This window comes from Physeter macrocephalus, chromosome 8 (assembly GCF_002837175.3).
Source record: "Physeter macrocephalus isolate SW-GA chromosome 8, ASM283717v5, whole genome shotgun sequence".
Classification (NCBI taxonomy): Eukaryota; Metazoa; Chordata; class Mammalia; order Artiodactyla; family Physeteridae; genus Physeter; species Physeter macrocephalus.
This window is the reverse complement of record NC_041221.1, coordinates 69504142-69517663: the sequence shown is the minus strand read 5'-3', so window position 1 is coordinate 69517663 and position 13522 is coordinate 69504142. Positions and strand designations below refer to the sequence as shown.

General features: G+C 34.1%; 1 protein-coding gene across 5 annotated transcripts in view; it reads right to left on the bottom strand.

Annotated features, from left to right (window-relative positions):
* SREK1 (splicing regulatory glutamic acid and lysine rich protein 1) overlaps positions 1–13522 on the bottom strand; it is a 54840-nt gene that overhangs the window by 38518 nt on the left and 2800 nt on the right. For 3 of the 5 annotated variants that reach the window (XM_028492946.2, XM_007103281.4, XM_007103280.4), the window contains exons 2-3: positions 8003–8136; positions 1966–2081 (exon numbers count right to left, since the gene is read on the bottom strand). In XM_028492946.2, the coding sequence (XP_028348747.1) occupies positions 1966–2081; positions 8003–8136 (250 nt within the window). Of the gene's footprint in view, positions 1–1965; positions 2082–2367; positions 5462–8002; positions 8137–13522 lie in introns of those variants that run through there. The other 2 variants (XM_007103282.4, XM_055086599.1) reach the window with 1 other exon arrangement.

The following is a 13522-nucleotide window of genomic DNA, read 5'->3' as shown; positions in this document are numbered from 1 at the left end:
ACAAGATGACAAGACAACCCTCAGAATGGGAGAAAATATTTGCAAACGAAGTAACTGACAAAGGATTAATCTCCAAAATATACAAGCAGCTCATGCAGCTCAATATCAAAATAACAAACAACCCAAACCAAAAATGGGCAGAAGACCTAAACAGACATTTCTCCAAAGAAGATATACAGATTGCCAACAAACACATGAAAGGATGCTCTACATCACTTATCATCAGAGAAATGCAAATCAAAACTACAATGCGGTATCACCCCACACCAGTTAGAATGGCCATCGTCAAAAAAATCTACAAACAATAAATGCTGGAGAGGGTGTGGAGAAAAGGGATCCCTCTTGCACTGTTGGTGGGAATGTAAATTGATACAGCCACTATGGAGAACAGTATGGAGGTTCCTTAAAAAACTAAAAACAGAACTACCATACAACCCAGCAATCCTACTACTGGACATATACCCTGGGAAAACCATAATTCAGAGTCATGTACCACAATGTTCACTGCAGCACTATTAACAGTAGCAAGGACATGGAAGTAACCTAAGTGTCCATCGACAGATGAATGGATTAAGAAGATGGAGCACACATATACAATGGAATATTACTCAGCCATAAAAAGAAACGAAATTGAGTTATTTGTAGTGAGGTGGATGGACCTAGAGTCTGTCATACAGAGTGAAGTAAATCAGAAACCGAAAAACAAATACCGTATGCTAACACATATACATGGAATCTAAAAAAAAAACGGTTCTGTAGAACCTACGGGCAGGTCAGGAATAAAGAGGCAGACGTAAATAATGGACTTGAGGACATGGGGAGGGGGAAGGGTAAGCTAGGACAGTGAGAAAGTGGCATGGACATATATACACTACCAAATGTAAAACAGATAGCTAGTGGGAAGCAGACGCATAGCACAGGGAGATAAGCTCCGTGCTTTGTGACCACCTACAGGGGTAGGCTAGGGAGGGTGGGAGGGAGATGCAAGAGGGAGGAGATATGGGGATATATGTATATGTATAGCTGATTCAGCAGAAACTAACACAACTTTGTTATACAGCAGAAACTAACACAACATTGTAAAGCAATTATACGCCAATAAAGATGTTAAAATAAAATAAAAAATAAATAAAAAATAAAATGCATTTTCCTCCCATGGATCACAATACAGGTCTCCCGCAGAACAGTGCTGTGTGAAAATCCTAAAATTTTGCACTTCCAAGTTTCAAAAACCACTTTTATAACTTGGATAAACTATGATCATAAAGTTTACTGTTTCACTCCCTAAGAACCCAGTACCACAAAGTAAAACACATCTTTCCATTAATATGAGTTCTGTATTTGTCTTGGGTTTATTTTTGAAGAAAAATGACTCTTATTTAAAATAAATGACCAGAATCTTTTATATAAACCAAGAACCCAGTAACAGCAAATCTTTTTTTGACGCCACTTGGAAATCACAAATGAGGCATTAAATTACTATTTAATTCTGCTAATGAAAACTATTTTTGCCATGTTTTTACCATGTTACATTTTCTCAGAATCAGACAAATGCTTCTCTGAGATATTTTTCCCATTACCAATGGTGTAAATTATTTCATATTTTTCAAATGGATTTAGTCCTCCTTAACTGGGAAATAGTTACCTAGATTGTCCAATTCCCTATGCTATCTAAAATGCTGAATTTCAATAACTGATTTTCTAATGAATAATATATTTCAGTTCTCAAATTTAAATGAATCCCCAATTACTTCATAAGCAATTCCAAAAGGCAGTTCAAGTCAGTAACATGGGGAAAAAATTAAGCAGACATTTCGAATCCTCTCCATTTAAAAACACAAATACTTAAAATAGAAATAGCTTTCTAAGCTCTTAAAAAAAAAAAAAAAACTTTCTAAGCTCTTTATTCAACCAATTACACAGTTAAATGATCACTCCCTTTAGAAGAGGGTGTATCATACTTACTGTAGTTAAGGGATTTGGAGTCGGTATGGGAAGCAAGCCTGCACCAGGCATCAGACTTGTCATGGTTGGAGCAGGAGCCAATAGAGAGAGAGCTTTGGCTTCCTCTGGGATTTTACCTGCAGAGGCAAGTTCCAAACATTACAGAAAGCAGAAACACCACACAAACTTTATACTATGATTTTACAATTACCCTTGCACTTAAAAAATAATAATAATAAATGAATCTATCTATCAGATCCGTATAAAGAAATAAATAAGAACTTAAGTCTTTCCTTTTACCCTGCTCTACTAGGAAAAATAAAAGTGAGCAAAACTTCAAAGACTAACAATCTCATTAATGGAATATTATTTTAAAAACTGAATAATGTAGACAATTATTTAACACTTTGAGCTATGGGTCACCTGTACTGGAAACTTAATGTTCATGAACCAAACGATATCAAGCATGGACGCTTTCCCAGGACGGTGTTTTCGCGGTGATCGAAAGTTGTGTTACACATGACAACCGTTCGTGTTGGCTGCATCACTAATAGCACACAGAACATCAGATACAGAAAAGAAGAACATTTTTTAAAGTTTAATCCCCAGAAATGGCAAATAACCAAATTAGTCAAAAAAAAGAAAAAGAAAAAAACAAATATGTGCGAATTGAAATCTGTTCCTGAGTGTCCCTATCCTGTTAATTGAAACTACCTACTTGTGATGCAAACAATTTTGATAACCTTCCAAAAGATCCCATTTAATTTCAAGTAGACAGAAAAAAAGCCTACCACATGTAATCAGCTTCAATTGGAAAGGAAGCCTACACCCATTCAGTTAATAAGGCATCTCACCAACAATGACAGAGATGACTGAAAGAATCCAGTTCCAAAGAATATGCCTTGGGAAACTGCTAACATTTTTGAAAATGACTAACAAAAAAAAGTTCCCTAGTCTCAGGAAACTTCTTAAATTACTGACTTTTAGAACCGATTTCTGTATACTTATCTGAAGAGGGGTGGTTAATGCCTAAATGTCTTGCTTATAAGCATCCTAAGTGCCTAATAACAACAACAACAGTAAGATTAAAATAATCCTAGACACTAAGAAAAAGAAATCCCTACGACTAGAAAAATGAAAATTTACTCTGAATTAAGTCTATCAATTTGCCACATTTAATTACTGAATTCTAATCAATTAATTTTGATAAGGACTGCTACTTTCACACATTTTTTCTGGTCCTTTCTCTCAACCTTCCCAAAAAGAAAATTTCTAAAAAGTTGACTTCGTATAGTAATTTCAGAACTACTCATAATTATGTGGTATTTGGCTACACGTTTCCATTATGAATTCTTCAAAAGTAATTTAAAGTACAAATTCACGCCAAATTGAAAATAGCATATGGAGTAAATTTTCAAAAAAGCACCATGTGGGGTTTCAGTGGTGAAAATTCTACTTAACACAACCACATGTGCAGGGATAAATCTCTAAAAAAATTATCTGAATATATTTCTAAACATGGATGGAATTCAAGACGAATTTTAAAACTTGCTTCAAGTAGTCGTTACACCTTATTTATAGAAATACAAAAATTACATTTTATTAGCTTTAGCAAATGCCTACTTATTTCTAAGCTTTGCAACATCTAAGTCTACATTACCTTAATTTACTAATGTCAAAAACAAAGTCATTTTATTATTTCAGTAAATTCTGCATAAGCACTGATTTTAACATGCATAAAGATTAAAAGGCGGGAAGGCCTTACTGAAGACATCAAATAACAATAATTTATTTTGCATTTATTAGTTACTAGCATTAAGACATTTATCTGTATACTCACATATACTATTTACATCACTATCACACCTGCTTTATCTGTTAAAAATAAGTATTATTTTTTAAATATTTGTAAAACCTGTACACATCTTGATAAGTCAACTGAGGTCCTAAGGTACAAACCCTATGCTTCACTACCCTAATTTATGCACCTAAAAAACTAATAAAGCATTCCAATCTAGTAATGTCCCCAATTTAATATTACCTGTCCATTAAATAAGCAAAACTATCCATATGAAAGACCACACAAACAAAACGGGTATTCAATACAGGCCAAAAGTTGATTACTTAACATAATAAAGTCATTCAGTGTTGGCTTAAAAATAGTATCAAGAGGGCTTCCCTGGTGGTGCAGGGGTTGGGAGTCCGCCTGCAGATTCAGGGGACGCAGGTTCGTGCCCCGGTCCGGGAGGATCCCACGTGCCGCGGAGCGGCTGGGCCCGTGAGCCATGGCCGCTGGGCCTGTGCGTCCGGAGCCTGTGCTCCGCAATGGGAGAGGCCACAACAGTGAGAGGCCCGCGTACCGCAAAAAAAAAAAAACAAAAAAACAGTATCAAGAGGTTGTCTGCCTCTCACTGTCTCTCACAGTATAATAAACTATTATAAGTATTAAGTCTAACTAAAAGCACAATATTTTTTACTTATTCTAATTACCATTAAAGATACTTTAAGAAAAAAGTTCCATTGCTTAATTTCCAAGATAGAATTCTACCAAATATACCCTCCAAATACTATCAGAGTGTATAAAAGTATAAAACAAATAAGCAGTTAGCATTTTTCCCAAACTGTACTCATCAAAGACAACTGAGAGAAAAAACAATGTCTCTCACTCATCCTAATCTCAGAATCCATTTAGTAACTAGTAATCTCTGAACATTTTTCAACAAAAAAATTCAAGCAAAAAAATACACACACGTGTAAGTATTCAACAGTTTCTCAAATATCCATTCCCCATATAGGCAATTAAAAGTGTTTTCAAATCAAAGAAATGCTATTTTCTATAATAAATATCATAAAAGTGAAAAGTCTCCTCTTGTCCTCTACCCCCAGAATGTTATAAGAAATTTACTTATTTTCTTTGATGATTTTGTATGCCTAAAATTCTAAGGGAGGAGGATGAAAATTAGAAGCTATCAGTTGGTCTTTATGAGAGATGCAGACTTGGGAGAAAACTGCAAAAATGTTACACTGAGATCAAAATGTGTTCCTAAGAATCTCATCAGTGTTTTAGTGTTTTGGGAACAAAATGTACCTGATCCGTTTATAAACACCAATTAAGACTAGCATTGAGCTTCATGAAACCATATCCTAATTTACTGTGAAAATTTATTTTATGTTAAGGATGAGCTCTATTAATCATCTCCCAATATAATTTGCAATGCAATGTTATGAACCCTTAATGGAATACCATTTACAAAGAACTGGAAAACCAGCTCACAAGTTAAAGTGAAAGAGATTTAACAAAACAAAAACAAAAACAAAAACAAAAAAAAGGGACAAAATAAAGAAAAAGAAATGAAATTAAAGTAAAACAATAAAAAACAGAGACAGGGCGTCCATCTTCTGCGGTTCAGACTCCGATCTCATTTCCCCAATGAAGGTTTCACTTGACGGCAGGTTTAGTGGCATGGCAAACAATGCCTAACTCAGGCAAGTGTAACAGGTCTGCCTTGGCCAGTCTAGTCATCTAATAATGCACAAATATCACATAGAGAAAACATACAAAACCAAATTAATAGTCAAAATCCATCTACCAGAAAATGTGGACATAAACTTATGACTGATGATTAGGCTGACACCCTTATTATGTTTGACCTTATCTTTTTCTAAGTGTTAACATTAATAAAAAGAAATCTGAGATGCACGCAACAACAAAAAGAGGTCATATTTGGACGAGTATAATGAAAGTATATTTTATTTTGAAGTGGCATGTTTTATTAACAACAGCTAATGCTTAATATGTACGAAACTATTACACATCAAACATTACTTAAATGGCTTAGGATCTCACAGTACTACTGTCTGCATTAAAAAAAAAACAGCAAATTGAAAGAAACTGAAAAAAACTTCTTACAATTTTTTTCTATGGTTTTCTCACTTCTTTCATAATGCTGTTTCTATAACATCAAGGAAAGAATACAATCAGTGAAGTAAACAGAAGACTGCTTACAGCACCACAGCACATCTGCTCTTACAGAACTTACTCCACTGGAACTCTTTCCTTTGATTTATTTCAAACTCACTTTGCTATCTTTTTTAACACAACAATACATTATTACTTTGCTTGCAGTGCATAATCAGATCTTTTAACAGCTCACTGTGACATTCTTCAGGTTCTATAAGTTCATTTTTGTTGTATTTAATGAAACGTGTATCTGAATGTTTTTCCAATACAAAATATTTTATAGGTTAGTGTTCTAATATACTTACAACTAAACTGGAATAAAAATATGCTTGAATTTTCACATTCAAAAATAGCGAAATTTTGTCTGTTTGTTAATACTAAAAATATTCAAAAGCCATTATAATAAATGTGCATTTATTTATTTCTATCAAGTAAAACAAACAAAAAAGGAACCTCTACATGCCCATAATCTTGAACATTTATGACAAACCATGGTCACTTCTCAATATATGAAAAATTTTATGGGAATATAGCAAGGTTCCAACAGAGCAACACTAACAAAATTTTTCCTTCAAGTTCAATAAGCTAAAATCACACAAGATACTGTGCTGCTGGTGGCATAATTTTTTGATACGATTAACACTCCCATTTAGTAAACCTTCTACCTGATTTATTTTTTCCCATGCAGTTTACTTGGTATGAACTTGGTATACAGAACTAAATCATTACCAGCTCTTTTCTCACCTTGTTCTCCAATTTTGGGGTCACTGACCCTTACAGATTAGTAAATAAAGATAGATTTAGCAAATAATTAACTTTAATTCATTTTTTATTTATTCTATTATATTCATTATTATTTATTTTATTCTCCCTACCCCACTCTAACCCCCAGACATGGGAAAAATACTTTCAAATTTATCTGAAAAAATCCAGAATGTCCTATTCTGGGACATCAAAGATAACAGAGCAATACTCACTGTATCTGACTAATGTTTTTGACATCCCAGAACAGGCATTCTGAAATATGCATAAAACCTTGAAAGTGCAGCAAACTGTTTATTATACAGTATTTTAATGTGAGCCTGGTTTCTAAAAAAAGTTTTAAAACATGACATATGAAAGCTCCTTAAATTGTTTCAGGTAAAATTTTTATGTTGTAAAACAGTTACCACCAGCCACCAGTGAAAATATATTTTAAAGACATTTAAATTATAATAACCCAATTCTAAAATCCATGTACACATGTCATAGTTAGTGCTCTGAATAAAAGTTAATTACACACCAGAACTGTCAAATTCAGCACAGCCTAGTATAATGAATGTGAATGGCTCTGCAAATAGAAGTTACTTAAAAAATAGGCATTAGCTCTTAAAGCAGGTTATGTCATAAAATATAACGAATTACTATAAGGACTTTGGCCTTGTTTCCACCTTCAACAACTATTTCCTCAATGGGGCTTTGGAAAATTGCTTTCCATGATTTGTCTTCTATTAATCACCACCACCACCACCACCCCTCCCTCCCCCGCAAAAAAAAGCCAGCAAAATTAGAAGTAAATTCTAGTTGCACAGCAAATTACACTAAATGTAAAATAATGGTCTCAGTAACAATTAAGGTAAATTACCTTAAGAAGATACTTTACAGCTTAAATTATGAATATTTTTCTTAAACATAATTACTACCTAACCCCCATTTGGCGAAATGTGTACACTGTTTTTATTTATGTAATATCATTAATAGGTATACACAGGGGCAAATGCTTACTTATTTACACATTTTTAAAAACGTCCTCTACCAATTTAATATTTTAATTTCAAAAAGCTTTCTTTACAACTTGCAAACTGAATAGGGAAAGTCAAAGCAAACCAAAGAAGCCAAGTAATTTACAAATTTTTAAATGTTTAGCTATAAAATCTCAAATATACATAAGTAATAAATTAACCATTTTATTTTATTATTACGTAAAATCCTTTCCACCTCCAAATTTCATTCTTACACACACACACCATATCTACTTGCCAATTTCTAGGAAAGCCAATGGTAGTAACAGACAGGACAGAGATTAAAATAACTGAAAAAAACATGTGAGATACTAACCTTCTGCACAAGGAACAACTATCAGAGCTCTGTCAATAAAAACCGTGTTAGTTAGATGCTGGGCCACGCCAACACTTGATGGATCACGAAACTTAACATAACATACTTTGGAAGAAAAAGCAAGAGGTGCGTTGCTGCAAGATAAAAAGAAAAACAATTGGACTAATTAACATTTGGTTGGTTTTGTCATTTTCATTTAAAATTTCTTACTTATATCTTTACATAATCTTACAATCAAGACAGTAATTTTTGTTGCTAAGGATCATTAAGACATGAAATAGCACAACTTAGTCTTTTAATGGTGATTTGCTGCAACGACTGAAGGCAAATCTAGGCAGGCCTATAGCCTTATTTGTTAAAAACCTGAAATTTAAATTAATGCCTTCTTAATCTGAGTGAAATGTGAAAATAGCTGACTTAACCCAAGGATGTCCAATCAGTGCATCATCATCAATAGGCAAAATCCCGTTTCATAAAAAAGCCCCAATCCTCAAGACTTCAAATTTTCTAACTACTTCCAAGCCTCCCTAATGTGATTCCTGGCATTTAAATCACTAAAAACTTCACAACAGTCTTAAAAACAATCAGATAACCTGGAATTAAAATTAAGGTCTTTTGCATATACTGGCCTACTTCAGGCTAGGCAGCATTGTGATTTTCCAGACAAAAATTTTACAAACAAAATTTTACATATTTTATATGCAAAAGAGCAAAGACTCTTGTAAGTATTACTAGATTTAATCTAGGCAGGACTATAGGAAAAAGAAGCCAAACACAGCACAGATGAAAGCAATTTTTCCACAATAGATTCCAAAATACACTATCCTCATAAAGGATCATTTTGTCAACCTGCCCGTAATTATGTTCAATTAAAGTCTGTAATTGTCTTTAGCAAGTAAAAAAAGACACTAAATATACAGCTAATGTTTAACATAAATGTACAATCCTTTAAAATATTAAATTTTTCACACTAAAAAAAGATCATTTGAAATATACTAAATACGCATTGTGCAACAATAATTTACTTTAGTTTACAAAACAGGTCAAGGAAGTTCACCATTGTCCTAGACCTAGTAAATGGCAAAGATGAGATTTAAAGTCTAATCATCTAATTCCAAATCTCATGCAACCTTAATTATTCAATTAATCAAGAATTTTAAAGCCAGTTTAATGTACTACTTAATTTGTAATTCCATATTCATTTTTTTAAATTAAAAAATTACATAAGCAACATATCCAGCTTGCTAATGGCTAAATATATTTATGATATTAACCAAACACTAAGATAATAAAATATATTTGCATTTAGAACTTGAAACTATATATATTATTATTAACATAACTAGTCAGGCTAATTAAAGTAGCAAAAATAAAAGTAAAACTCTACCTCTTTCTCACCCATCCCAACTCAATTCTTTCCTGCCTAAGGCCATCTGATTCAGGCTTCAAGCCAGTCCTCTCCAACAACCTCCCCCTACTCAACATGTAAGTCAAGCACTTGTACTTGCCATGAGGTAAACACATCTGCATCCAGACTTAACTCACCTATACATTACCAAGTCACCAATTTAGGCCTCTCCAGATCTCTAGATTCCCAGATCCAAGTGCCTGCTGGCATACTGCACGTTGATAGTCACAGGACCCACCCCTGAACTTATTCTTAAATTCATTACCCTCCTTCTGCACCAATCCTGCCCTTTGTCCTAATTTCATATCTCAGTTAAAGATACTACCACATTATCTAAGTCAGAAATCTGGAAGTCGCTAATGTGACCATCATTAGTACTGTTCACCAAATATTTCCAAATCTCCTTCTGGCTACGTAATAAAATTCTATTTCTTTTTTCCTTGAAGTTAGGTGTCGCTGTGCAATTTGCTTTGGCCAATTAAATGTGAGCATAATTGACATGTGTTCCTATTCAGTAGCCTTAAGGGCCACTGTTCGGTTCTTTTTCTCTGCCACAGTGACCAGCAACATCAAAGAGATGGGTGTCTGATATATCAGCTTCATCCCAGAATGAGTGACTACAACAAGTAGAGTCTCCAACCCCACCAGTTTAGTATAAGAAATAATCTTGTTTTTATCAAACTACTGAGATTTGGGGGTTGTTTCCATCCGTGACCCTTCCTTCTTTTTCATCCTATTGGTCTTTAAATCCTATGAAGACTGCCTCCCAAATATTTGTCACATTAATTCTTTCAACACTCTCAGTATCAATGCCTTCATTCATGCCCTTATCATTTCTCACCTGGATTACTACAATGGCTCCTAACTAATCACACTGCCTCCAATCTCAACTCCTCCTTATTAACAATCTTCCACAAAAGCTGTTAGAGTAATCTTTCTAAACCCTAAATCTCTTCATGTCATACAACTGCTTAAATTTCCTCAGACACCCTTCTCTTCTTGCTTCATCGTTTAAAAAATCCAGGCATAAAAATACTTGTGGTTCCCAGAACACATCCTGAACCATCTGGGCCATCTTTGTACATGTTGTTTCATTTGGCTATGAAGTGCTCTCTTACTCCCTTTTTGAACAGTAATTCCACTCTTCTTCAAGGCTCAAGTTTCAAAGTCTTCTGGAAAGCCATTTTAAAATATCAGAGTGACTAGGTACCCCCTCCTGTATGTTCTACCAATACATCTTATATACTTTCAGCACAGTTTCCTTATATGAAACCCTCAACAGATCTTGCAAGCTTTCAGACACAACTGATCAGCTACATGACACAAGGGCTTATTTCACTGACTAACCCGAAACCTGTAATTTGGGTGGCCTGACCAAATGAACTTGAAAGTCACTTAGAGTAAGGGCTTGGGCCAGATGTCACATGAGTACAGAATAGGTCTGAAAAGAAATTGAGCAGATACACAGAAACAAACTGAGCTGACAATAAAGCCTGACAGGAAGAGGCAGATAGTCGCCTTGGATGCTGATACCCTTTTGGTTCCCAGTCCCAGGTCCCATGAGGCCTAGTCTTTATTCTTCTACTCAGGGAAATCTCTTCCTTTTAATAATGTCTCTTCTTGAGCTAGATTAGGTAACAGTTTCTGTCCTTTGCAACCAAAAAAAAAATCTATGATTACAACTAAAGCTACTAAAGCCCTAGCAATTTCAACAAGAATACTCTCTTTTAGCACTTGAAGAACCTGACAAGCCATCACTGAAACTGTATTTCCTAAATTGACAGATCCTTTTGTGAAAGGATGGAAACCTAAATCATCACTGTTGAAAACTACAAACATTTCCAAATATCCCTACTTGAAAACCACATCATTTCAAATTTAAAACATCCACAGGAATAAGAAATGTGAGCCTGGTTAGTAAACCACACACTACTTAGATTTGAGAAGCCCAAAAACTGGTTAAAAGATGCTGATCTGCTCTGAACAGCATTATAGTAAGAGCATGGATCCTAGTGCTATAAGCAATTTTTTTCATCAGCATCTCCAATTACCTTCCTTAAAATAGAGAGTAAGAGCAACACAGTATTTACTTTATAAAAAATGTAAACACATATGAGCTTTTCAGGAGAGGCATTAACACTTTTATTTTGAATATTATAGGCTAAAATAATACAGTGGCAAGCCTAAATACAGATATCTCAGCAAACAAATGTGTATTTACAGATTTATAAATCAGTGTATTACCAAATCTTATATTTAGATCTTCCTCGCTAGTATATCTAGGCTATTAAATAACATTTACTTTTTTAAAAATTAAATAGGATTATCATTTTCAAATTTAACTCTGACCTACACTTTTAATTTTTAAAAGGGGTTTCATATTCCATTTGGTCTAAATGTATGCCTCTAAAGAAAGTAACAGTACTCAAATATAGCAGATTTTACTTTGACTTCATTTGTTGAATCAAGTTTTGTTTTGTTTCTTTAAATATAAAACCTTCTACAATCACTTTTCAAACAAATCAGAATTTCTCACTGGGAGTTTAATGGAGAAATCACAGAACCAACTTTTTGAGCACCAGTTAAATTTCTTAGACCCTAACTGGTTATCTTATTTTTCATTAAACATGCTGATGGCACTGCACAATCTTTTAAAAAATCAATGTGGTAATACCATGTCCAATACTTTATTATATTAATATACATCCCTTGAGGATCTACCAAAAAAGATACAATGCAAAACATGGACAAAGTATATAGCTTTATGGATGAAAATATTAACTGACACAATGTATAACAGGGTTTCTCAGTAGGGCTCCAGTGATTGTCTGGATGCCACAATTCTCCTTTCTGTAAGACTTCCTTATGAATTATTGACACTTACCCACTAAATGCCAGAGGCCCTCCAATCACTGTGGACAATCAAAAATACAAATTTTTCAAATACTTCTAGCTAAAATTCAATGACAGAATTTCAAACACATATACACTTGAGACATCAGCCTTTAAATATTACAATAAATAAAACACAACAATATGAAAAATGCTTACCACAGGCTGAGTGAAAAAAGTTTACAGTAACAGTGTATAAATCCTTTGATTACACTATATTAAAATAAATGCATGTAAAAAGGGCTGGAGAGAGGTTTTGATAGGGTGGTAGGATCACTGGCAGTGTACCTTTTCCTCTATTTCTCCTGATGTGACTATATTGGTTATATTAATTTTAGCTAGTTGACAGCTTTTACCTTATTAGTACTTTTAAAGACCAGAAAAGTGAAGAAAACCAGCAAGCAAAAAAACAAAAAACCCCACAGGTGTTGATGTTAGAAATGATGTTAGAAATCAGGCCAGGATTACCCTAGGGGTATTATGCACTTGAGGGGGGAGAGGAGAACTCCTAGGACACAGAGAATCCTATCCGGGTGCTGTATGTGTTCACTTTGTGAAAATTCAACAAGCTGTATACACTTATCCCTGCACTTTTCTGCTCCTTATACCTCCATGAAAAGCTTACTGAAAAAACAACAAAGATTTCTTACCATTGTAAAAAAGTTTTCATGATGTATGAGATTCCCTTACTGAGTAAAAAGTTAAAACAGAAATTCTGGATATTTATCATCTGGCAGCACTAATAAGAATTTTTAATATTTACAGTGAATGTTTACACCAATTCTTAATGTTTAAAAAGAAACTGAATCATGGCCTCTTGCCAAAAAAAATTAAATTTAGAAATCTGAATTTTCATATTAGCAACCAAATTCTTAAAATGTTAATGAGAAACTATTCTCACATTCTATTAAAGAAATATCATTCCAAATTTAAAACAAATCAACTTCTACTCAGCTTCCAAAGATTAATCATAAAATACTGTTTCCACAACACTGCAAAATAGAATTATCTGTCTTCAATACAACTACTACTATTGCATTTTTATGCATTTCGGCCCAAATCTGCAAACACATCTTTAATGTAAGGACCAGGTTATGACAACTTCATTACAGAGCAAGCAGAAAACATGTCATTAGAAAAGCATGTCGGTCTTCCCTGGTGGCGCAGTGGTTGAGAGTCCGCCTGCCGATGCAGGGGACACGGGTTCGTGCCCCGGTCCG